This window comes from Petromyzon marinus, chromosome 21 (genome assembly GCF_048934315.1).
Source record: "Petromyzon marinus isolate PM22_M1 ecotype Great Lakes invasive population chromosome 21, UKy_Petmar_22M1.pri1.0, whole genome shotgun sequence".
In the NCBI taxonomy this organism is placed as follows: domain Eukaryota; kingdom Metazoa; phylum Chordata; class Hyperoartia; order Petromyzontiformes; family Petromyzontidae; genus Petromyzon; species Petromyzon marinus.
In genome coordinates, this window is record NC_133687.1 from 877,010 (window position 1) to 904,753 (window position 27,744).

The 27,744-nt window shown below is 52.6% G+C and overlaps 1 protein-coding gene across 5 annotated transcripts; it reads right to left on the reverse strand.

Moving 5' to 3' along the window:
* Positions 1–62: 62 nt before the first annotated feature.
* On the reverse strand, positions 63–26,982 carry RNF216 (ring finger protein 216). 5 transcript variants are annotated; one of them, XM_076068399.1, is made up of 16 exons: positions 26,843–26,982; positions 21,002–21,089; positions 20,403–20,491; positions 19,570–19,749; positions 18,266–18,342; positions 16,899–17,001; positions 15,080–15,244; positions 14,560–14,656; positions 12,562–12,707; positions 11,378–11,566; positions 10,848–10,996; positions 10,340–10,418; positions 7,446–7,543; positions 7,092–7,314; positions 3,978–4,100; positions 63–3,599 (listed from the first exon to the last, which is right to left on the reverse strand). In XM_076068399.1, exons 2-16 carry the CDS (start codon positions 21,063–21,065, stop codon positions 3,105–3,107), a joined length of 2,277 nt encoding a protein of 758 aa, XP_075924514.1. In that variant the 5' UTR covers positions 21,066–21,089; positions 26,843–26,982; the 3' UTR covers positions 63–3,104. The 5 variants fall into 5 exon arrangements, with proteins under 5 accessions (XP_075924514.1, XP_032814350.1, XP_075924513.1 ...); XM_032958459.2 differs by having other exon boundaries at positions 26,810–26,982; XM_076068398.1 differs by having other exon boundaries at positions 26,852–26,981.
* Positions 26,983–27,744: the final 762 nt, after the last annotated feature.

Sequence of the window (27,744 nt, forward strand, 5' to 3'; positions counted from 1 at the left end):
ACGACCGCACTTTACCACAGTGGGTTCCCGTAGCGAGCCCAGTCCCACTCTGCATGCCCGCCTTATGCCAACAATGCAAAAATTTTATTTGGAATTTACATCAAGAACGATAACAAGGAACAAGTGGATCCTTCCAGACCTCAGGGTCTCCCTCGACAACCACATAGCGAGGCCCCTCCAGTCTTCAGTCTCTCTTAACAACAGCAAGAACAAGTCTCCCAAGTGCAAGATATAAAAATACACAACACAAACACGCAGACTTCCCCGAAGCATCCACACCTCGCACCCCTGCTCAGGGAAGGCCGTGGCAGGGGCTGTTTGCGAGCACCTAGTAAGGCCGGCAGCGCTGGTGCATGTGGAAGGGGAGGGGTGGTGGTGTGACCGGTACCATGCGCCCGGCCGTCTTTGTCTCACCCGCAGGGCTGTTCAGCACCCTACACCCTAACACCACCTCCACAAAACGCGTCGATAATTTTAGGCCGAGTAGACCTAGGGGAGGCACAGGGGGTGGGGGAAAGAGGGGGTGCTATGGGAGTTATGGCCTGGAATTGAACGTGGAATTGTAGCCGAGTAGTTGACAAATGTGTGTTCTTAGTGTGCGTGGTGTGTGGTTATTGTGGCGTGTTACGGGGTGAACGGTGTGCTGTTGTGTGATGTGAATTGCATAGTAATTATGTTGGAGTGGTGAGTGTGGTGTATGGTGAGTGGTGTGAATTGTAGAGGTATGCAAGTGGTGGTACGGGTAGTGCGAGTGGTGTGGGTGAACTGGTGCAGCGTGGTGTGTATAGCGTGGTATGGATAGTTTGGTTAGTGTGATATCGTGGTGTGGATAGCATGGGTATGGTTTTTGTGTTTAGTTTGTCTTTCCCCATACCTCCAATAAGCACGGTTGGCTACGTACGGTGCGAAAGAAGTTCAACGTACACATACATGGTTAGTATCGATGTGTGGTTGGTGTATATCGCGTAGTATGAATGTGTTGTTGGTGGTTAGCGTCATTCGTGTGATCGTGTGGTTGTTGGTCAGTGTGGTTGCGTGGGGAGTGTGGTGTGTGTGTATATATGGCATCAGTCCTCCCACATTCACTTTACTCAAATACACAGCAACAGGAGCTGCAGCATACACACCCATTAGTAAAGGCAGCTTTGTATGGCAATGATAATGGCCATGATGATGATGACGATGGTGACGATAATGATAGCCATGACGAAGGTGACGGTGATGATGACGATGGTGGTCGCGATGACACTAACAGTGATGGAGATGATAACAACGATCGAGATGATGACGACGATAGTGGCAAAGATGATCGTGCTGGTGTGGTCGGTCCCTCTAACAGAGAGGGACCGACTCTCCGGCATGCTAGCAGGAACCACCGACAAGTGGGAAGGCAGCAGCAGCGCAAGCAGCCAGGTGGATGAGCCGGCACAAACAATCACCCAGGCTCTGCGGTCCTCCATATATATTAACATGCCATCGGGCAATTAATAGACACGTACGAGGCGACCAGACCACCCAAAGAAACCCACGCTTGCGAGGGGCAAATGCTCTATCCCCGTACAGATGGCACAGATGGCAGTCCACATTTGCTGTACTGCCTTCTCCCGGCAGAGCCAGGGGTATGGCACCTCCTTGACGCCCACGGGAAGGGAGTTTCACACCAGCATCTGCCGTGTGATCCACCAGCCCGCGCTGCTGCCTCCAAAGCGCTGGGTTACAGGCCACTTGGATAGTCACCACTGATGGAAGATCAATGGTGATGACGATGGCGACACTTCCATAATGATGGCTTAACGAGGAACAATAGATTTACTAAATAATGAAGCCGATTACAGAACTGGTTCTCATTAATCATTACTCAAAAACAATCACAGAGACAATGATGATGCTGGCAATACACAGCAACAGGAGCTGCAGCATACACACCCATTAGTAAAGGCAGCTTTGTATGGCAATGATAATGGCCATGATGATGATGACGATGGTGACGATAATGATAGCCATGACGAAGGTGACGAAGGTGACGGTGATGATGACGATGGTGGTCGCGATGACACTAACAGTGATGGAGATGATAACAACGATCGAGATGATGACGACGATAGTGGCAAAGATGATCGTGCTGGTGTGGTCGGTCCCTCTAACAGAGAGGGACCGACTCTCCGGCATGCGAGCAGGAACCTCCGACAAGTGGGAAGGCAGCAGCAGCGCAAGCAGCCAGGTGGATGAGCCGGCGCAAACAATCACCCAGGCTCTGCGGTCCTCCATATATATTAACATGCCATCGGGCAATTAATATACACGTACGAGGCGACCAGACCACCCAAAGAAACCCACGCTTGCGAGGGGGAAATGCTCTATCCCCGTACAGATGGCACAGATGGCAGTCCACATTTGCTGTACTGCCTTCTCCCGGCACAGCCAGGGGTATGGCACCTCCTTGACGCCCACGGGAAGGGAGTTTCACACCAGCATCTGTCGTGTGATCCACCAGCCCGCGCTGCTGCCTCCAAAGCGCTGGGTTACAGGCCACTTGGAGTCACCACTGATGGAAGATCAATGGTGATGACGATGGCGACACTTCCATAATGATGGCTTAACGAGGAACAATAGATTTACTAAATAATGAAGCCGATTACAGAACTGGTTCTCATTAATCATTACTCAAAAACAATCACAGAGACAATGATGATGCTGGCAATTACCGTATTTTCCCGCATATAACCCACGGGGTATACCACTATTTACAAACAAAACAAGACCCTGCGGGGTATATGGAGGTGTGGGCTATCGGAAATTTGTTTTACACAAAACGCTATTTTTGCGGGGTATATGCGTCTGCGGGTTATATGCGTCTGCGGGCTATATGTGGGAAAATACGGTACTCGGTAATGATGTCGGTGATCATGACGATGACGTGGCGGTGATGGTTATTTGTTCCCATCCATGGTCGTTATGCAGTAACAAGGACAAACAATGAAAGTGATGTTACAGGTCGTTATGATCGGTCAGCGATCGACACAGATTTGACCAACGTTGTTCACAATTGACGATCACCGCTGATTGATCAACGTTGTTCACAATTGACGATCACCGTTGATTGATCAGCGGTGTTCTCTGTAGTTTGGCGGAGGCCTCGGGATGAGACCGTGCTCACCCACATCCCTCATGGCCAGCTGCTGTTGAAGCTGCTGATGCTGCTGCAGATGCTGCTGCAGATGCTGCTGCAGCAACAGCTGCTGCTGTTGCAGGAACAGCTGCTGCTGCTGCTGCTGTTGTTGTTGTTGCTGCTGCTGCTGTTGTTGTTGCTGCTGTTGCAGGTGCTGCAGGTACTGCATGCGCTCCGCATGCTGATCGGCAACTCGCTCAGCCATCCAGGGCTGCGCCATCCAGGGCAGCTGGCGTGGCAGGGGGAGATGGTGCTGCTGCTGCTGCTGTGGCTGTGGATGGTGCTGATAATGTTCAAAGTGGTGTTGGTGCTGCTGCTGCTGTGGATGGTGCTGATGACCGAAGTGGTGTCGGTGCTGCTGCTGCGGCTGTGGATGGTGCTGATGATGATGACCGAAGTGGTGGTGGTGGTGATGCCGGTGGCGTGGCTGCTGTAGTTGAGCACACATGGGTTGTAGAAAGATGCATATGGAGAGGACAGGGAGAGAAAGTTATGGGGTTAGGGCTGTGGTTAGGATATGAATGAGGCTCCCCTGTTTAGATTACAACAGGGGGCTGACGATTGTCGCTGCTGCTGCTGTTTTGTATGATCCCGAAGGAGTAATTTGCCGCTTTCATTAAAACATTGTTTAGATTAATGTGGACCAGCAACGTCGGTGGCTACACTATGGCCGACTGTATGGTTAACACACACATACCGCAACAGTGTGTGTGTGTAAACCGCAGTCACTGTACGGTTAACACACACCGCACCGGTGTGTGTGTATATTGCACAGTGAATGTACGGTGATTGTTGTTGTTGCCCTCACATTGTCGACTCGCCGCTGTTTGGGCTCATCAGGATCAAGGGGTGGCCCAATCCGCTTTCCAACCTCGCCGGACACCACGTGCGCCTCTGTCTGGATGCGCTCAATCAGCTGATCGTCCTCCTTCTGTGGTGGCACACAGGGGAGGAAGGGGTTAGTGGCACGTGGTTACACACACAAGAGACATACACACAACCACTGTGACACACCCACACTCACAATGTGTGTCACACTCACACAGTGATTGACACACACACAAGACTCTCATACACGTGAAGGGCGTGGAACAGCAGTGACACCATCACACAGTGACAAAGATCTCCTGTGCAGCCTTTAACAGGCTGTTGGAGTGAGTGGTGTTAGCGAGTAGCTAGTGGTGATGTTTACACAGCACACCAGGTACTCCTCCTTTGAGATTGAGTCAACCTAGGGGAGGTCTAGAACCGGTTCAGATAATTGTCACTGGTGTTGGCCGTGATTGAGAATCAAACTCGGATCGTTGGGTTCGTAGCACAGCACTACCGTGCCCCAATGACACACCTACACAGTGACATATAACCGCCATTTGTCACCAAGTGGCAGTAACATCACCATGGCGCTTGTGCCAGGCCAGCTGCACTTTAAAGCTACGTGAAGTGTTGAACGTTTACTGACAGGTCATGGGGCAGACCTAAGTGCCATGGCTGACAAAGATAAAGATCTCCCATATAGCCTAAACAGACTGTTGGGTCAAGTTCTGTGAGTGAACACCTATGAAGGCCGGAACAGCCAGCACCACGTCTGGTCGCCTTTGTCTCTCTAGTGGCAATGTTTTTACACACCGCACTAGGTACAGGGGGTCCCCAATAAACGTTGTTTTGCACTCATGTCACTGACTTTTTGAGGAACCCAACGTAAAATGTCCCTACATATACAACGTTTTTCTACTCAACTGAACCGAGTATAAAACATTTTGTGTGGGTGCGTAGCGTTTAGCGCACTGCGCTATGAGCCCGGCGATCCAACTTCGATTCCCGCTTACGACCAACACCAGTGACGATTATTGTTTTGCACACGGCTCAGCTGAACGCGGCTCTGGGGGGGGGGAGGGTGTAGAAGTACTGTACAACTCACGCATGCGCCGCCATCTTCTGTCCCATCGTGTTCTCTCGCATGCATACTGAGTGCTCATTGTTATCAGCGCGGAGGAGTTCACCAATGGGACATTGTCCAGAACTTTCAAGGATTTGTGAGCTCCTCACACAATCCAGCCTGGTTAAACCCAAGATGGATTGTAGGCAGGCCAGCCTAAATGTTTCTAACCTGCGAAGATGTTCCATTGGGGGGTCCACGTTTCGCAAGGATAGAGAAGGGGGGCATGATTATGGCCAAGAAGACCTGAAGCTTCCTGTGGAGCGACAGGCCAGGTAGCTTCCAAACAGCTTTATGCAGCTGATGAAAATATAATGCTGCTCGACTGATTCGGAGTGAGACCTCTGCTTTCAAACCAGAGCTTGTCATGAACACACTGCCCAGGTATGGAAAACTCTCCACTCTCTCCACAACTGCCCCATCACAAAAGGGCAGTTGAGGGGGTGGAGTGTTTGATGGCACAAAATACCCAGGCAGGTGCTTAGTTTTGGTGGGGCTGATGGTAAGGCCCCACCTGTTAGTGGCATGCTCCAGGTTCTGCAATTGCGCCTCCAACTCCTCCTCTGAGTGAGCAGCAATCACCAGATCATCAGCATGGTTGACCAATAGGGACCTTACGCTTGACTGCACCCAGGCATCGATCAGCCTCCCATTGTATCTGTACCAGATAGAGATTCCTCTGGTACAGCCATAGAAGGCTTCACAAACTACGTGGTCGAAAAATGTTAAATAATGTGGGAGCCAGAGGACATCCCCTGTCGCACCCCAAGGTGAACAGGGAATGGCTCCGACTCCCAGCAACATAGTTTTACCAGGGCCTGCCCACCAACATGAAGGTCCTTAATGATTGTGAGCAGAGAGCCTGGGACTCGGAAAGCATAAAGAACTCCTCAGAGCCCAGGCCTATTGATGGTATCATAGGCCTTGACCTGGTCAATAAAGAAGAGATGTATATCCTGTTGAAATTGCCGACACCTCTGCTGTAGCAGATGGACAGAAAATATGGCATCTATACAGGACTGCCCTGGCCTGAAACCATATTGGGGCTCCGCAAGCCTCTCATCAGCGTGCCTGGCAAGGCGATGTTGAATAATCCTTGCCAGGACCTTTCCCGGCACACTGAGGAGGAAGATGCCCCTGTAGTTGTTACAGTATTTGTGATCCCCCTTCTTAAAGAGGGGGACCACCAGGGCATCATTCCAAACCTACGGAATCCGTCCAGTGGTCCAGGCTGTTATTATGATGTCATATAGGGCAGTCTGCACACAAAAACCACCCTCCCTCAGCATTTCACTTGGGAAATCATCTCTGCCTAGCGCTTTGCCTGGTCTCAGACTCTGGATCGCCTTCCGTACTTCCTCAACAGATAGCACTTCAGCCAGCCACTCACAGGGGGTGACTACTTCTTCCAATATTTGAGGCACCAACACCTCAGCAGGGTCATCCGGACTTTTCTTTATGTTTTCGAGGCTGAGGGATTTCCCCTCCCCCAAGACAACACAGTAATGCTCAACAAATCTGCAAACCTGTTCCTAGGGGTTGGAAATCGAATCACCTTCCTTTCCCCTCATGATAGTGATAGGTGTGGCACTGCAAGTTACTTCCTTGATGGAGTTAAAGAATGATTGTGATTGCGGGCCAATGAGGCAGACTCCATCTCCTCAGCAACCCGTGACCACCACCCATCCTGGCAGCGCCGCACAGCTCTCCGAACCTCCGAGGAAAGGCTGCGTTAAGCGTCCTCATCTTCGATGTATGATGCATGAGACGGTGCGAGTGGGCCCATCGCTTTTTCTCAGCCAGCCAGAACACTTCCTCCATCAGCCAGGGTCTCGAGGAAGGTTTGGACCGTGTACCATACACGCAGCCATTGCAGCTGCATCAGCCACAGTCCTAAACCTCGCCCATTTCCCCTCAGCACAGTGACACACAGTGACACACACAGTGACACACACAGTGACACACCAATACACAAGTGACACACACCTCGGGGTCTACCCAGAGCAGGCAGGCGGTGCAATGTGGGCAGGGCTGCCCGGGGATGAGCGGATGCTGGCAGAAGTGGTCGTAGCCGATGTTGGGCGTGCGACACACATTGCACATGGTGCCCCCGCAGCGGCAGCTCAGCTTGTTGCAGCCCTCAGACTTGAGCAGCGCCGTGCCGCAGCGTGGACACTTCCTGATGCGCGCCGCCGACATGCGCTCCTCCCTGCGGGGCAGGCGGGAGGGCAACCGCAGCGGTCGACCGCTTCACAGGCAACCGCTCCACATTTCCAACCACTACACTGGTAAGACTACAGCACACCACCCTCACCACGCACACTCACCACCCACACTTACATGCTAATGCGGAACTTGACTTGAGACTGAGACTCCACCTCCTCGCATGTGAGCCCAGCATGATCCTTCCAGTCCTCACGACACTTCCTGCAAGAAGACTGACACACACGCATGGAATAGTGTCACGTACACACACAGGGATCAATGACGCACGCACATAGAGAAAACAGTGACGCACACACAAACAGGCAACAATGACGCACACAAACAGGGAACAGTGACACACACACACACAAACAGGGAAGAATGATGCACACAAACAGGGAACCGTGTCGTGCACACAGTGAACAGTGACGCACAAACAGAGAACAGTGACACACACAGGGAACAGTGACACACAGAGAGAACAGTGATGCACAAACAGGAAACAGTGTCACACACAGGGAGCAGTGACACATACACACAGGGAACGGTGACACACACACAGCAGTGTCACTCACACACAGCATGCTGTCACATACATCCAAAAGTGACATTCACACATGAGTGTCACTCACACATGTGTCACATGCAAAAAACTGAACTCGTTCGCCAATAGACCTGTCTTAGTATGAGGAAAGAATAGGTGATGCTTTAAGTAATGGGCCTTTCAACAGCACCACAGTCAATTACAGCACAACATCCACCACCACCTCCACGCTCACCATCACCGCTACAGCCATCACCGCACGACCACGCTCACCACCACCAACAACCGCCATTCGCCACTAAGTGGCGGTGACGTCACCACGGCGCTTGTGCCAGGCTAGGTGCACGTTGAGACCACGTGAAGTGTCGAACGCCCGCTGACAGGAGGTCACGGGGCAGACCCAGGTGCCAGGGATCGATTGACTGAGATGACCGAGATGACTGGCTGATGCACCACCTGTGCCCCCTTACTGTGCCAACTTGCTGTGTTTTAGCCGCATGGTGCTCCGCTCGTTGTTGACAGCATCGCTCCTCTGCCCTCCGTTATTGTTGGAGGATGACTGCCTCCAACTGCCCTGTAGCGTCCTTCAAGGGCCTCTTGAAACCGCTTGTACCACACATCGGCAAGTCCACTCCGCTCCACATCCTCCTGTACCACATCACTCCATCTCTTCTCTAGTCCATGCCACGCCTGTCTCGCCCCCTCTATCCGGCCTAACAAAAGCTATTTAGGCATGCGGTGGCTGGGCATGCGGGCTACATGACCCAGCGAACGCAGCCTTGCCTGCCGGAGGAGCTCACCGATGGGACTTTGTCCAGATCTTTCAAGGATTTGTGAGATCCTCACACAATCCAGCCTGGTTAAACCCAGGATAGATCGTAGGCAGGCCAGCCTAAATGTTTCTAACCGCCGAAGATGTTCCATTAGGGGGGTCCATGTTTTGCAAGTGTAGAGAGGAGAGGGCATGACTGTGGCCGAGAAGACCTGAAGTTTCGTGTTGAGCGAAAGACCAGGTAGCTTCCACACAGCGTTACGCAACCGATGAAAAGATAGCCAGGGTCTCTGGGGAGGTCTGGATCGTGTACCCAACGCAACCATTGCAGCTGCATGAACCACAGTCCGAAACCTCGCCCAATTTCCCCACGACATCAGGAGGAGTGGGGGACGATGCCAATCCCAGCCGCAAGCGATGATGAAATTCTCGCGTGCAACTTTCATCAGCTAGCTGAGACCATGCCACTAAGGGTTTGAATGGGGTCCTGGGTGTACACCCACTACTAAAGTGGGAGAATGGCAGGCGCATCTTACAGATGACAAGTCGATGGTCAGTGGGCAGATTAGCTCCACGGTAGGTCCTGGTGTCAAGGACATGGGCCCGCATCTGCTGTTCCGTCACTCTGTAGTCTAGCAGATGTTCTTGCTTTGACCCGGCGTGCATCCATGATGTTGTGTGCATGCGCCAATGCCGGAACAGCGTATTGGTAATTACAAGCCCATGGGCTGCACAAAAATCCTACCGCTGTTATTGAGCTGATCTGGCCCATGCCTTCTAATCACTCCAGACCAGGTGCCAGCATCATGACCAACTCAGGCATTAAAGTCACCCAACAAGATGACTCTATCCCGAGCGGCCACTTTAGCTAGCATCTGTGACAGGTCATAGAAGGCATCTGATTCATCGGCCATGCCTGCATCCCTCCAGTGAAGTTAATCTTCGGTGGGGGCATAAGTTACCACATCCACCACTCCTCGCCTCTGGTTGATGGGAAGGCGAGCCCAAAGTAGCCTGGGACTTAAGAGCTTCCCACACCTCACCGCCACGCTCCCACGCCCCCTTCATTCTATTGTTGAGAAGAAGAGCCACTCCCTGCTGTTTGGTAGTCTCCTGCCCCGAGTAGAGGACTGTCCACCCCTCATGGTGGCAGGAGCCAGAGACCGGTCCACCGGACCTCCTGAATACCACAGAGATCCAGGCGGTACCGATCCAGCTCCGGACAGAGGAGTGGCAGCCTCTCCTCCGCAGTGAGCATTCGAACATTCCACATAGCCACCCGCAGTGGCTTTTTGCAGTTTCTGGAGGGGTTACCAGCCCCTCGCACCTGTCCACAGTCCCCTTTGGCTGCTGTGGTGGCTACAAACGCCTTGAGGGGAATGGCCAATCAAAATTTGCCCTCCCCCCATGGCACTGCTCACCGCCACCACCACCACCACCATCATCATGCTCACCACTATCACCACCACGCTGACCACCACGCTGACCACCACCTACACGATCACCACCACGGTTACCACCACCACCAGGCAATACCACCACAATATCTACCACCACCGCCACCCCATGTGCGTGTGTATGTGTGCGTGTATGCATGTGTATGCATGTATGCGTGCGTGTATGCGTGTGTATGCATGTATGCCTGTGCACGTGTGTGTATGCATGTGTTCTTGTACGCGTGTGTGTGTAAGCATGTGTGTGTGCGTGCATCACCTTCTTGCAGCGAGGGTTGGGACACACGAACACGATGGAGTTCTGTTCCAACATCGCTGCAAAGTCACAGAACGGACACCTAGCACACACGGATAGCAGGCGAGAAAGTGGGTGGGTGGGGGAGTGAGGAAGTAAGTGAGCGGGCGGGTGGGAGAGCCAGGGGGCGAGAGTGGGCAAGTCAACGAGTGAGCCAGTGAGTGAGAGAGTGGGTGAGCCAGTGAGTGAGTGGGTGAGCCACTGAGAGAGGGTGAGATAAGCGAGCGAGCAGGAGAGCTGGTGAGCGAGCGAGTCGGTGATAGAGCAGGCGAGCCGGTGAGCGAGAGGGTGAGCCGGTAAGGAAGCAGGCGAGCCGGGGAACGAGCGGGCGAGCCGGGGAACGAGCGGGCGATCCAGCGTCCGAGCCGGTGAGCGAGCGAGCGGGCGAGCCAGCAAGAGAGCGGGCGAGCTGGCGGGCGGGCGGATGAGCAGGCAGGTGGGTGAGCGAGCGTGTGGGCGGGTGAGGTCTCACCGGAGCAGCTCATCACGGAGTGCGGTGCTCACGTCCTGCTCAGCCTGGCGCTCGCTCAGCTTGAGCAGAATCTTCTGGGGTAGCGTCTTCTGCAGCTCGCTCTGCGGGAAGCCCTCCTCACAGCCGGACACCATGCACTGCAGCTGGGCCTACACAAGTGTGGAGACATGGGGAGACATGGGGGGACACAAGGAGACATGGCCAGTTAGACACGGGGAGTGAGACACGGGGAGACACGGGGGAGCAAAATGAGTGAGACACCGGGAGACACGGGAAAGGGACGACAAGATATAGGGAGACACGGTGAGAGAGACATAGGGAGATATAGGGACACACGGTGAGGCATGGGGGGGCACAGGGAAACATGGTGAGTTAGACACAGGGAGATACATGGTAAGACACGGGGAGACACAGGGAAATGTGGGAACTCACAAGGACAGACTGGATCACACGGGGATCACATGAGAACACGCAACGGACACGAACGGACACGCAGAGGCACCGCGTCTGCGCAGGCTCCGCGCTCTCACCCCGGCCTGCCCGTAGACGGCCTCCTGTGCGTATCGGACGAGGCAGTCCTTGCAGAAGAGATGTCCGTCCAGGCACTGGGTCATCTCCTCAAAAGGCACCGCCGCGAAGCAGCAGCCGCACTCGATGGCCTGCTGCTCCTCCTCGTACTGCTGCTCGTTGACGCGCATCGCCAGCTGCAGGTCTGCATGCTGCCAACACACACACAGAGAAGGAGCGCCCCCTTGGAGTCAGCGGAATACCGTACGAGCCGGCGCGGTATGGCCATGACCACGCCCCCCCTAACTGAGCTTTAGTCTCCCTGGCGGAGTCCGCTGTGTCGCACACCGCCGCGCTAGGCGCACGTTGTAAGGCCGAATGGCGGCAATGGTGATGGTAGCACCGCCATCACCATCAATCGCCACGAGCGGTGATTGATGGCGATCACAGGACTATCATCACTAACATCACCACCATAATCGGCACCAGCTTCACGATCACAAGCATCACTACACCATCACCAGCGCCACAATCACCACCATCATCGTCACTGGTACTATCAATCACAAGTGCTCGTGGCACGGGACTGTCATAACATCGCCAATATCACCACCTTCACTGTCATGACCATCAATCGCCACAAGTTCCAGCAGCACAGGCCTATTATACCATCGTCAACATCAATCGCCACGAGTTCCAGCAGCACAAGACTATCATAACATCACCATCATCACCACCATCACTGCCACCAGCTACATAATGACGAGCATCGCTACCATCACTAGCGCCCCACCACCATCATCGTCACTGCCACCATCAACATCACGACTACCACCACTATCAATCACGATGTGTGGTAGCAGCACAGAACTACCATACAATCACTAATATCACCAGCATCACCGCCACCAGCTTCAACATCTCCAGCATCACGACCATCACTAGCGCGCCACCACAATCATCGTCACTGCCACCATCAACAACATCACCACTACCACCACCATCACTGCCACCATCAATCACCACGAGTGCTAGCGGCACAGTACTATCATATTACCACCATCAACAACGTCCCCATAATCACCATAACCGGCACCACCTTCACTATCACTATCAGCACCACTGCCACCATCAGCAGCACAGCCAACATCAATTCCATTACCACCATCAGTACCATCACCACCATTAGCACCATCAGCACCATCACCTCGTTCTGCTGGCGCATCTTAGCCTCAAAAAACTGGAGCTCCTTAAGCAGCTCGGGGTGCAGGGGCTCCTGCACGTGGCTTGCAGATCCCTCCGAGCGGCGACGGCGCTCTAGTATGCGCAGATTAACCTTCAGCTGCAGTGAGCCTGAGTCACACAGAGACAGGCACACACGTCAGCACACACGGAGACACACAGAGATACACAAAGATACATACACACACAGAGAGATACACACACACAGGCGCACACATACACGCACGGAGACACAGAGATACACAAAGATACATACACACACAGATACACAACAACCGCCATTCGCCACTAAGTGGCGGTGACATCACCACAACGCTTGTGCCAGGCCATGTGCACCTTGAGGCCACGTGAAGTGTCGAATGGCCGCTGGCAGGTCACGGGGCAGACCCAGGTGCCACAGGTCGACTGACTGAGATGACTGAGATGACTGGCTGATGCACCACCTGTGCCCCCTACTGTGCCAACTTGCTGTGCTTTAGCGACCCGGCGCTCCGCTCGTTGTTGTGAGCATCGCTCATCCGACCTCCGTTGTTGTTGAAGGGCAACTGCCTCCAACTGCCCAGTAGCGTCCTTCACGAGCCTCCTCCACTGAGGCCGATCTTGACACCGCTGGTACCAGTCATCGGCAAGTCCACACAGCTTCACGTCCTCCTGTACCACATCACTCCATCTCTTCTCTAGCCCGTGCCGCGCCTGTTTAGCCTCCTCTATCCGGCTGAACAAAAGCTGTTTAAGCATGTGGTGGTTGGCCATGCGGGCCACATGACCCAGCGAACGCAGCTTTGTCTGCCGGAGGAGCTCACCGATGAGACTTTGTCTAGATCTTTCAAGGATCTGTGAACTCACACAATCCAGCCTGGTTAAACCCAGGATGGATCGTAGGCAGGCCAGCCTAAATGTTTCTAACCGGCGAAGATGTTCCATTAGGGGGGTCCACGTTTCTTAAGCATAGCGAAGGGGGGCATGACCGTGGCTGAGAAGACCCGAAGCTTTGTGTGGAGCACTCTGACGCACCTGTGCCACCCACCAAACCCTGCGTTACGCAGCCATTGAAAAGATGCCACTCGACTGATTCGGAGCGAGACCTCTGCTGTCAAACCAGAGCTTGTGATGAACACACTGCCGTGGTATTGAAAACTCTCCACTCTCTCCACAACTGCCCCATCACCAATAGGGAGTTGAGGGGGTGGAGTGTTTGATGGCACAAAATACCCAGGCAGGTGCTTAGTTTTGTTGGGGCTGATGTTAAGGCCCCACCTCTTAGTGGCACGCTGCAGGTTCTGCAGCCGCGCCCCCAACTCCTCCTCTGAGTGAGCAGCAATCACCAGATCATCAGCATGGTTGACCAATAGGGAGCTTACGCTTGACTGCACCCGGGCATCGATCAGCCTCCCATTGTATCTGTACAAGATGGAAATTCCTCCGGTAGAGTCATAGAAGGCTTCACAAACTACGTGGTCGAAAAATGTTAAATGTGTGAACAGGGGATGGCTCCGACTCACTAAAGCAGACATATAGGTCCTGCTGGAATTCCCTTCACCTCTGCTATAGCAGACAGAAAATATGGCATCTGTGCAGGACTGCCCAAATCCACATTGGGGCTTCGTAAGCTTCTCCTCAGCGTGCCTGGCAAGATAATGTGCCTGGCAAGACACGATATACAAGGGGGTGGGCTGCCAACACCACGCCCTGCCGCCTTTGTCTCCCTAGTGGTCATATTTACACACCGCACCTAGGAAAGGCCCAGGACCAATTTTGATGATCGTCACTGCTGTTGGCTGTGAGCGGGAATCGAACTCGGATTGCCGGGTTTGTGGAACAGCATGCTAACCGCTGCACTACTGCTCCCCACAACACAGATACAAAGACACGGACACACACACACACAGATACCCATCCACAGGAGTCCACACTCTCACACAAAATTTTCCCACTCACTCTCATGCTCGCACTCAACACGAACCTTCGTGATATGACACTGGAATGACCTCTCGTTTGCCTCTGCTGGACTGAGACTTCCCTCCATTGTCCAGCCAGCTCTTCACAGCCTTAGACAACACCTGCACACACAAAGATACCCCCCCATGTAGCCTTATGGTCGGCACGGCACACGAGGGGGTGGGTAGCCAGCACCACTCCCGACCGCCTTTGTCTCCCCAGTGGCGATGTTTACACAAAGAACCAGGTTCTTATTTGAGGCTGAGTCGACCTCGGGGAGCCCCAGGACCGGTTCAGAAAATCGTCACTGGTCTTGGTGGCCGTGAACAGGAGTTGAACTGGGGTCACTGGGTTCGTAGCGCAGCGCGCTAACCGCTAAAATAGCGCGCGCACACACACACGTGTGCACGCGTGTACACACAAAAAACACATCAAGAGCCGCCGTTGGCACAAAGCGGTGGCAGCGATGTGGGCATGGCGTGCATGCGTGCGTGCCCCGTGGGCAGTGCATGTGTGCCAGGCTGGGTGCTTGATGGGCGGCGCACCAGGCGCGTGAGCGCATAGCGGTGCTTGAGGCGGCGCAGCGTGGTGCGCAGGTCAACCACCATGAGCACGGGGAAGTCATGGCGCAGCAGCTCCACGGCCTGCAGCTGGTAGGCAGCATCCTGCATGTTGTCCATTGACGCCGCGTCAAAGTAGTCCAGCTCCGCCTGCGTATGCACGCACACGGTAAACGCGCATGGTACACACACAGCACAAGCGCAGTACACACACACACAACCTGTGTATACACGCACAGTCCACGCACACGGTACACTGCAGTACACGTGCACGGTACACACATGTAGTACACGTGTAGGGGTGTTGCGGGAAGGTAACACAGTCACATCATGGTGGCTACAACCACGTCCGCTATAGCCCCGCCCCTCAGTGGTGTATGGGTATAAATGGCGGGGAGCCAGAGAGCTCGGGGCAGTGTGTTGGGGCCAAGAATGAAGAACCAGTGAAGAAGGAAGGCCGGCTAGATAGACCCTGGGACTCCCCTGACACCGCTGCCATTTTGAGGGCCGGCAGGGTAAGCCATTGGTGCGGCCCCAGAGCCTCAGAGCCGGAGCCCTTTTAAGGGTCGGTCTGGTTGGTGGGGTGCCGTGACCCATGCCATGACCAGGGCCAGGTCAGATAGCCTCCTCTAGCGCCTGTAGCGGAGGAACTGGGAACACAGGAATTAGGCTAGATAGCCTAGGGGGTGTCCCAGCGTGTATCCGGGTGAAGGGGCCATTACCCCTTCCAGTGTAACCCTGCCAAGCTTGAATAAACAGTGCTGCCTCTACTCCACCATCTCCGTGTCCCGTGAACCCACTACACGCGCACAGAGTACGCGCACCGTACACACACAGTGCACGCACACAGGACACACACGTAGTACGCGCACAGTGCGCACACAATACGCACACAGTACACACGTAGTGTACACATAGTACGCACACAGTACACGCACACAAAACACACAGGTAGTACACACACACAGAACACACAAAGTACACGCACTGTGCGCACACAGTACGCACACGTAGTACGCACAAGTAGTATGCACACAATATGCATACAGTACACTCACGTAGTACACATATAGTACACACAGTAAACATACGCAGCACACGCACACAGCCTGTGTACACACAATGTACACACACAGTACACGCACATAGCCTGTGTACACACACACAGTACACACACAATATACGGCCTGTATACACACATGCACAGTACACATACAGCCTGTGTACACACAAAAAGTACAAAAGACAAAGATCCTCCAATATCCTCCACAGGCTGTTGGGTACTGATAGCGAGCACCTATGAGGGGCTGCACGGCAACACCACGCCCGGCCACCTTTGTCTCCCTCGTAGTGATATTTTCACATCTCACCAGGTACTCATTTAAGGCTGAGTCGACCTAGGAGGCTCAGGATCCATATATTTGCCACTGTTATTGGTCCCGAGCAGGAATGGAACTGAAATTAGCAGGTTTGTGGCGCGGTGCGCTAACCACTGCATCACCACTCACCACCCACCCACTCACTCACTCGCCCACATGGCACAGCGTGCGCACACAGTGTGCCGAGGAGTGAGCCGGGAGGGGAGCGTGGGAGGAGAGCGCGAATTCCAATCATCCTCACAGCAGCTGCTTTTCAGATACGCTTCCGCAGACGTCTGGAACGCTCTTGTTTTGTATTTAGTTTCATGTCCTTCCATCCGCACCTCGGATTAGCCAGGTTGGCTACGTACGGTGCAGAAGAAGTTCAACATACATATAACATATATACAACATACATACAACATACAACATACATACATACGTACCTCCTTCTCCTCGCTGAGGAAAACGGACGACTCGGGCAGCAGCACGAGCTCCTGCACCAGGCCCCGCGGGTAGCCCGGTTCCTCCAGCAGGAAGTTGCACACGCTGGCGTCACACCACCACGCACCAAACGCACCGTCACACACCAACCACAGCATCACACACCAACCACAGCATCACACAGCCACACATCAACCACAGCGTCACACACCAACCACAACATCACACCGTCACATACCAACCATGTTACAATATGACACACCAACCACAGCGTCAGAGCGTCACACACCAATCACACTGCCACACACCAACCATAGCATCACACCACTACACACCAATCACATCCCCACACACGAACCACAGAAACACACCATTACACACCAATCACATCCCCACACACCAACTAGAATCACACCACTACACGCCAACCACACTAAAAACACCAACCACACCACCACACACCAACCACAGCATCACACCACTACACACCAACTACAGCATCACACCACTACACACCAACCACACCGCCACACACCAATCACAGCATCACACCACTACACACAAACCACAGGACATCACCATCACTCTCACGCTGCATGCACGGCATTGTGGGAGGCACCCACTTGTCCCAGTGTTCCTCCACTCCCCCATACTCTAATAGCGGCTCCAAAGACAAAGATCCCCCGTGTAGCCTTAACAGGCTATTGGGGCAAGTGCTATTAAAGAGCACCTATGAAGGCCGACACGAAACACGAAAGGGTGGGTGGCCAGCACCACCCCCAACCGCCTTTGTCAGCGCACAAGATACTCATTGGAGGCTGAGGAGATGTAGGGGAGGCCCAGGACCGGTTGAGATAATTGTCACTGGTGTTGGCCGTGAGCGGGAATTGAACTCGGCTCGCCGGGTTCATAGTGCAGCTCGCTAACCACTACACTACCGCTCCCCATATACACATACACGAACATACACAAATACACATATCCCCCGTATAGCCTTAACAGACTGTAGGGGCAAGGGCTGTTAGCGAGCACCTATGAAGGCCTGAACGGTACACGAGGCGGTGGGTGGCCAGCACCACGCCCGACCGCCTTTGTATCCCCAGTGGCGATGTTTACACACCGCACCAGGTACTCATTTCAGGCTGAGTCGACCTAGGGGAGGCCCAGGACCGGTTCAAATAATCGTCACTGGTGTTGTTCGTGAGCGGGAATCGAACCCGGGTCGCCAGGTTCATTGCGCAGCGCGCTAACCACTACACTACCGCTCCCCCACATACACGAACACTCACACACACAGCCACACACTCACATAAACAGGTGAGCACACACAGGTACACACTCATACTGCCCAGCCCAGTGCGGTACCTACACATTAGCGTCCCACCAGCCTCGCTCTGGAATGAGCTGCTCCAGGTAGGACCTTAGGCAATCGGGGAACAGAGCCATCTGTGAAAACAAACACAGCATAGTGTGCAACAGCGTCCTTTCCTTAACCAGCAGAGAACCTGCCTCTCTTAAACACTCTATTTAATCAGTAGAAAGGACCCAATGAGATGAACTGCCTCTCTTACACAGCCTCTATTCAACCAGCAGAGAGTCAACCTAGGGAAGTCCCAGGACCGGTTCAGATAACTGTCACCAGTGTTGACCGTGAGCGGGAATTGAACTCGGACCACTGGGTTCGTTGCACAGTGCATTAACCGCTACATTACCGCTCCCCACCATGACCAGCGCAACCAGCACCACGCACGGTGAGCTGCCTATCATAGACCAACTGTGGTGAACTCACTTACACTGCTGCTGCTGCTGTGGAGATGGCCAAGGACGGAGGGGCAGTGGGGTGAACGAACCCTCACCCATTCTGAGACATGTGCAAGTTGCAGGGTGGTGGGTGGGTGTCCCTTTCACTGCCGAATCTCGGAACGTGCAAGTGGCTCAGTGTCAATTTTAATTTAGAGGCGTAGTAGCATTAGAAGCGCTGTTGTTTTCATAAAGACGTTTTTATATTCACCTCAGAGAACCGTAGCGACATGAACCTTATGGCGGTACCCCGGGGTACCATAGTACCCCGGCTCTCGCATAATGTCCGAGATGCAGTCATTTTTAGTCTGTTGATGGTCGGCGATGCGGCAATCGACTCATCTCGACGAGCTGTACACGATGCACCATTACGGTGCGTACGAGCGCAATCGTCCTCGCTGCGTTTCGACATCGCGGAGTAGCACTGATTCCGGATTGATTGGTACTCCAGTCGCGGAGTTAAGTACACCTTTGGATAAAATTGTGTCCCAGAAATAAAATATTTCATTGCCTCAGCCATTTTGTGTTGTTATTTGGGTACCCCGGGGTACCGCCATAAGGATCACATGACTGTCGCCACTCTACGATAGCTGGCGCCAACACTGTGCCACATGCCCTCCTTGCATGGTCTTGTGGGAGCCTCGGTACTGATAAAGTTACTTGATTTTAGTTTTAGTTCCGGTACCTGTTCCCGATGAAGTACACGCACATGCACGTCATCGGAATGGGAAAGGGTTAAGAAAAAAGCCCCCATTCTTTTTTCAACTGCCACGCCGGGAAATGGAATCGAACTGGCACCCTCTGGGTGTCGTAACGCTCCAGTTATCACACGGTCATGGGGAAACTGAACCCCCACCCTCCGCTGGCACTCACCACCTGGCCCACGACTGTGGCAAGCCGGTCGCGGTCGACGCCAATGGCGCCGACGTCGCCGCTCTCGCCCGGATCCACCGGTGCCCCCTCCGCACCCTCCACCACCACTTCCTCGGGCGCCGATGCTGGCGCCGTCATGACAGCAATATCATTGTCGTCCTCGCTCCGGAGCTCCTCCACCTGCGCGGGGGGTTAGCAGCCAAGCATTAACATCGTCATTGTCGTCGTCAAAAACAACATCAACATAATCGTCTTCACAACCAACATCATCGTCGTCACGACCAAGATCATCTACATCAAAGACAAAGATCCCCCCTCCCCGTGTAATCTTAACAGACTTTTTGAGACAAGTGCTGTTTACGAGCCAGCACGGCACGCGAGGGCGTGGGTGGCCAGCACCACACCTGACCGCCTTTGGCTCCCCAGTGATGATGTTTGCACACTGCAATACGTAATTATTTGAGGCTGAGTCGACCTAGGGGAAGCCCAGGACGGGTTCAGATGATCGTCACCGGTGTTTGTTGCGAACGGGAATCAAACTTGGGTTGCTGGGTTCTAAGCGCTGCTCCACATATCATCAGCATCACCACCACCATCCGCCATCAAGTGGTGTTGACGTCACCACGGTGCTGTGCCAGGCCAGGTGCACTTTGAGGCCACGTGAAGTGTCGAAGGCTCGCTGGCAGGAGGTGACGTGACAGACCCAGGTCCCATAGGTTGACTGAGTGAGATGACTGGGAGATGCACGACCTGTGCTCCCCACTGTGCCAGTATCACCACCACCAACATCACCACCACCGTCACATCATCATCAATGTCGTCGTCGTCGTCACCGCGTGAAGGATGGCGTTGATGTCATAGTTGTCGCCGTCGGCCGAATCGTCAGAGACAACGAGGACTGGGCTCCGGCGATTCCACGAGGCTAGGGGGGTGGAGGGGGAGAGAGGGGGAGGGCAGAAGCAAACATCAGAATCATGTGCAGCCAGTGAGTGGCCAGGAAAGTGAGTGAGATAGGGAAGCAGTCATTGAGTGGGTGAGTGCATGAGTGAGAAGGTGAGTGGGTGAATGAGAGGGATTCAAGAGGGGCAGAGTGAGTTAATTAGTGAGATGAGTGGGTGAGTGTGATCGGGAGAGGGTGACTGAGTGGGTGAGACAATTTCTGGGTGAGTGAATTAGCAGGTGAGAGGCATAGAGAGGGGGTGAGTGAGTGGATGAGTGATCAAGTTAGTGGGTGAGTGTGTGGGATAGGATGGGGGGGGTGAGTGGATAAGTCAATGAATGTGTAAGTGAATCAATGAAAAATTCAGTGGGTGAGTCGCCAGGTGAGCAAGTGAGTAAGCAGGTAGATGAGTGAGCAAGTGAAAGATCATATGGGTGAGCGACCAAGTGGGCGAGTGAGTAGGTGGGTGAGCGAGGTGAGCATTGCTCCCACCGGGGCTGTTGTTGACCTCTCCCAGGACGACTACATCTGGGTGAGCGGTGGCAGCGTCGTCCATGTGCGATGCTCCCACCACGGGATGCTACACACATCGGCACAACATCGACGCGTCAATACAAACATAACATCAACGCAAGACATCGACACGGCATGGAACACGCATCAATACATAAGCACGAGATCGACGTCACAAATTCTGATTGGAGCTGCAACTGCTGCGGCAACGTCGAATCAGATCACCAGACTACCTAAGGCCGAGCTTGCTGTGCCTGAAAACAAATGGCAGCTTCAAAATCCAGCAGGAGTGGCATTTTTATAACCTGTAAACCGTTTTACTCGCCTCGCGAGTTCGCGTCACTCATTTTGGTCGGAGTTTATTTGCCGCCTTGTCCTCAGGTTAAAGAGGCCCAACGCATGCTCGCCGATCAGATTCTGAGTGTGGAGCGAGCAAATCCAGATTCGTTGGTTATTGTACTTGGCGACTTTAATAAAGGTAATCTCAGCCACGAACTCCCCAAATACATACAATTCATTAAATGCCCAACCAGAGAAGGGAACACTCTGGATCACTGCTACACTACAGTCAGTAGAGCCTACCACGCCGTCCCCCGAGCAGCACTAGGACACTCTGACCATGCCATGGTCCACCTGATTCCTGCATACAGGCAGAAACTAAAACTCTGTAAACCTGCTGTGAGGACATCTAAACAGTGGACCAGTGAGGCTGTGGAAGATTTGCGGGCGTGCTTAGACTGTACTGACTGGGATATGTTCACGACTGCTACCAATAGTCTGGATGAACTCACAGAGGCTGTGACGTCCTACATCAGCTTCTGTGAGGACTGCTGTATCCCAACACGTACCAGGGTGAACTTTAACAACAATAAGCCCTGGTTCTCAGCAAAGCTCAGAAGGTTGAGGTTGGAGAAGGAGGAAGCGTTTAGGAGTGGAGATAGAGACAGATTCAAGGAGTCGAAGAACAGGTTTAGCAAAGCGGTGAGAGAGGCTAAACGACTGTACTCAGAGAGACTAAAACACCAGTTCTCTACAAACGACGCTGCTTCTGTCTGGAGAGGGCTCAGGCAGATCACCAACTACAAACCCAGAGCCCCCCACACCACTAACGACTCCCGCCTAGCCAACGACCTGAACGAGTTCTACTGTAGATTTGAAAGACAATTGGACTGTCCTGAACCACCCCTTCCGACCCAAGTGGCCCCATCCCCCACCAATACTACAGAGACGACTATCTCCTTTCAGGAGGGAGAAGTTAATAGACTTTTCAAGAGGCAGAATCCACGCAAAGCAGCCGGGCCGGACTCTGTCTCTCCAGCCACCCTCAGGCACTGCGCTGACCAGCTGTCTCCGGTGTTCACCAACATCTTTAACACCTCCCTGGAGACATGCCATGTACCAGCCTGTCTCGAGTCCTCCACCATCATCCCTGTGCCCAAAAAGCTAAGGCCAACAGGACTAAATGATTACAGACCGGTCGCCCTTACATCTGTGGTAATGAAGTCTTTTGAGCGCCTGGTCCTGGCACACCTCAAAGCCATCACAGACCCTCTCCTGGACCCCCTTCAGTTTGCCTACAGAGCCAACAGGTCTGTGGACGATGCAGTTAACATGGCCCTCCACTTCACCCTACAGCATCTGGATGCCCCAGCATCGTACGCCAGGATCCTGTTTGTGGACTTCAGCTCTGCCTTCAGGACAAGCTCTTCCAGCTGAACGTGCCATACACCACCTGTAAATGGATCACAGACTTCCTGTCTGACAGGAAGCAGTGCGTTAAGCTGGGAACACAAGTCTCTGACTCCAGGTCCATCAGCACCGGAACTCATCAGGGCTGCGTCCTTTCCCCTCTGCTCTTCTCCCTGTATACCAACAGCTGCACCTTCAATCATCTGTCTGTCAAACTATTGAAGTTTGCGGATGACACCACCCTCATTGGGCTGATCTCTGGTGGGGATGAGTCTGACTATAGGTGGGAAGCTGACAATCTGGTGACCTGGTGTAGCCAGAACAACTTAGAGCTAAATGCTCTAAAGACAGTTGAGATGGTTGTGGACTTTAGGAAGAATACAGCACCACTCACCCCCATCACCCTGTTAGACTCCCCAGTCAAAATTGTAGAGTCCTTCCGCTTCCTGGGCACTATTCTCTCCCGGGACCTCAAGTGGGAATTGAACATCAGCTCCCTCACCAAGAAAGCTCAACAGAGGATGTACTTTCTACGGCAGCTGAAGAAATTCAACCTGCCAAAGACAATGATGGTGCAATTCTATACAGCGATCATTGAATCCATCCTCACCTCCTCCATAACCGTCTGGTACGCTGCTGCCACTGCCAAGGACAAGAGCAGACTGCAGCGTATCATCCACACTGCTGAGAAGGTAATTGCCTGCAATCTACCAACCCTCGAGGACCTGCACACGACAAGGTCCATGAGGCGAGCGAGGAAGATTATGGCCGATTTCTCCCACCCTGGACACTCTCTGTTTCAGCTACTCCCCTCCGGCAGAAGGCTTCGGTCCATCAGGACCAAAACCTCACGCCATCAAAACAGTTTCTTCCCATCTGCTGCTGGCCTGTTAAACAAGGCCAAGGGCTAACACTGTTTTTAACATTTGATCTACATAACGACACCTTGCCGATATTAACTATGTTACCCTATTTGTATTTTTTATTTTGAAATTATATCTTAAAGCTATTTTATATTCGATATTTATTTAATTTTATATACTTCAGCCCCTTGGTGTTAGACTTTTAACCCTTATTATAGTAAGACTTGTTTAAAACTTATTTAAGATTTTAGATTCCTATATGTTGAATGTATGCACCATCCTGCCAAAGTAAATTCCGTGTCGGTGTGAACTTACATGGCGAATAAAACCCTTTCTGATTCTGATTCTGATCTGGACAAAGTTATGTACCGTACTGACTAGTAAGTATGGAGCGAGTGGCTGAGTGGATGTACGTATATGTATGGTGAACTTCATTCTGAACCGTACGTAGCCAACCATGCTTATCTGAGGTGCGGGAGGACAACAAACTAAACACAAAACTAAATGAGTTTTCAATTTAGAGTGGGTGTGTACGGAGTGGGTGTGTAGGGAGCTAGGAACCCGAGTGTGGTTCCCACTCACGGCCAACACCAGTGACGATTATCTGAACCAGTCCTGGGCCTCCCCTAGGTCGCCTCAACTTCAAATGAGTATGAGAAGAGGTTTTCCCCTTTTTTCTGGCAACAAAACAGGTGTTAAGATGTTAAAACACCAAACTGAAATCTTTAACAAGGAATCATGTTTGCATTAACCAAATTACTTGTGGTCAGAATGCAAACAAAAACATACTCTGATAATATATGCATTGTCATTGAAACTGATCGTTCCACACCAGAAACAGCTTTCTTTCGAGCCTAGTCTCAAAGGGTGTTAGACCAGAGGACGCCAAAAGGCGTACAGCACAAAGACACGCACTATCAGAATAATGAGAGCTCGGGGTGAGCACCTACATCATGGGACCTAACTTTGCAAGTACCAAAACATGAAAATAGGTTTTCCCCTTTTTTCTGGCAACAAAACAGGTGTTAAAAATGAGTACCTGGTGCAGTGTGTAAACATCTCCAATGGGGAGACAAAGGCGGCCCGGGCCTGGTGCTGGCCACCCACCCCCTCGTGTACTGTGCCGGCCTTCATAGGTGCTACTCGCTAACAGCACTTGCGCCAACAGTCTGTTGAGGCTACATGGGGGGGAAACATTGCCTTACGTTGTCTATGTGTGAGTTTGTGTGAATGTGTATACGTGCCATTGCGTGTATGTTATGTGCGTGATAGCCGACATGCTAGAGATAGTAAATGTCAAAAGGGACTTTCCAAGTGACCATAATAAATCAATTTTTGACACAATTTGAACACAACACAAGGTCGATGTAAAAAATATATATAGCATCACACCAACACTCAGACAAATCAACACATGAATGCAACATCAGTCCACTACCACTATGTATCAACAACACACAGCAACAAAAATATCAACGATAATTTTTTTTTTACCCTTTTATCTGGCAACAAAACTGACACCTTTTTAACAAGGAGTCATGTTTACATTAAACACAATACCTGCTGTCCGAACGCAAACAAAAAACAACTCTGATAATGTATGCACTGTCCTTGAAATTAATTGGTCCACACCCGAGACAGCTTTAGAGCCTCGTCTCACATGGTGTTGGACCAGAAGACGCCAAAAGGCGCACAACTCAAAGACAATGCACCATCAGAGTATGAGAGCTCGGGGTAAGCATTTACACCATTGTTACTGGAAAATGAGGTTTCCAATGGTTAAAAATATCAACATCAAGCGACACATCATCAGCATGACATCGCCAGTGGAACACGACGTGAGCACACCCCAGGAGCGATGTTGACGCAAGGCTGCACACATCGGCCATGCCTCTATGCATCCTCCTCCTCGTCGTCCCCAAAGTTGCTTCTACACTCGGCGCCACGCAACACCCACACTACTAGATTTGAAGTTTTCGTGACTGCAGGGATCCATACTCTTTGGTTCTTTTGGTAAAGTCGCGTAGGTATAAATAAAATAAATCACGACGTTTCGATTACACACACTACTACTACTATCCCAATACCAACACTCACACTACTACTACTACCCTAATACAAACACCCACACGACTACTACTACCTCAATACCAACACTACTTCTACCCCAATATCAACTCACACCACTACTACTACTACCCCAATACCAACTCACACTACTACTTCTAACCCAATACCAACACCCACACCACTACTACCATAATACAAACACCCTAACGACTGCTACTACCCCAATACCAACACTACTACTTCTAACCCAATACCTACACCCAAAAAGCTACTACCCTAATACCAACATCCACACTACTACCCGATAGCAGGTCACGGAACAGGCCCAGTTGCCATAGGTTTGGGGTTGACTGAGATGACTGCCAGATGCACCAACTGCATCAACTTGCTGCGTTTTAGTCACCCAGCGCTCCGCTCGTGGTTGTGAGCGTTGCTCCTCGGCCCTCCGTTGTTGCTGGAGGGCGACTGCCTCCAACTGCCCAGCAGCAGCAGCGTCCTTCACGAGCCTCCTCCACAGAGGCCGATCTTGACACCGCTGTGATCAGTCATCTACAAGGCCACTCAGCTCCACATACTCCGGTTTAGCCCCCTCTATCCGGCCAAACAGAAGCTGCTTGGGCATGCGGCGGCTGCGCATGCGGGCCACGTGACCCAGCCGACGTAGCCCTGCCTGCCGGAGGAGCTCACCGATGATGAAAACTGTCCCAGATCTTTCAAGGATTGTGAACTCCGAAAATAATCCAGCCGTAGACAGGCCAGCCCAAATGTTTATAACCTTAACCCAGCATAGTACTGTACTCGCTGTGCTAATCGCGTCCCCCAGGGCGCGCTGAACCAGCGTGGTCAATCCAGGCAGCGCCTCTCGACACGCAGAGACGATAACGACTCCAACCCGAATCCAAAGACAAATATCTCCCGTATAGCTTTAACAGACTGTAGGGGCAAGTGCTGTTAGCGAGCACCTATGAAGGCCGGCACGGCACACGAGGCGGTTGGTGGCCAACACCACGCCCGGCCGCCTTTGTCTCCTCAGTGCTAGCGATGTTTACTACGCATCGCACCAGCTACTCGTTTGGGGCTGAGTTGACCTAGGGGAGGCCCAGGACCGATTCAGACAATCGTCACCGGTGTTGGCCGTGAGCGGGAATCGAACTGTACTGCGTACCCAGCAGCACACTCGGTGTTGTGCTGTACTCGCCGTGCTCACCACGTGGCACCCTCGCCTGCGTTGACCAGAGTGGTGAAGTATGATCGCGACTCGCCGCCTCTCTTCCTTCGGGGTTCCCGGTTCTTTCCGAACACTCTAGAACCGGGTTTCCGGGATCCGGATCCCTCAACGCTGATTGGACGAGAGGCGCGAGGGGTCACGTGACACGGAAAATGATGTGGGGAGGGGTGTTCGGTCACGTGACACCGAGGGCGTTGGGGTGACGTCACTGTTGTTGCACGTGGGAATTTGGAGTTCTCGTCGATGCCATCGTCGGCCATGGTCGATCCACTGCTAGGGGCGCCACGACAGCGAGATGTTAACTACCTCGCCTGGTATGCAGGAGGTCGTGCGTTTGATTCCGACCCTGAGACCTGGTGTATATTTGGAGTTTGCATGTCTCTCGTGTTCGTGTAGCTTAATTTTTCCCTCCACATTTAGAATCAACATGCGTTTCAATAATTTGGATGCTATACATTTCTACGTGATAAGTCACTTCGGTGAGCTATGTGGCTCCGTCACTTAGTGGGCCTTACCTGGTAAAATAAAAATAGTTAAATAGTAGATGGATGATGGAATAACCCCAAACCTATCGCCAACACTTACCATATCTTATGATATAACAATTCACCCAGCTTCTGCACACGAGAGGATTTACATCGCTCCATTTCCTCTATGGACGACCCTCAAGGATGCATTCTACTCCCTAGCTGTCACTCTCTCTCGAGATTCTCGACCACCAGCCATCATTGTCCCTTAGCCGTGGCATGTTCTGCCCGAGCCCATAATAGAGGTCATTGTGATGTTATCAACCTGCGGTTGTTAACCCTTGCCACAAAGGAACCAATATGCCTTTCTGATCTCAAGGAACATAAACTATCACATGCACTCCG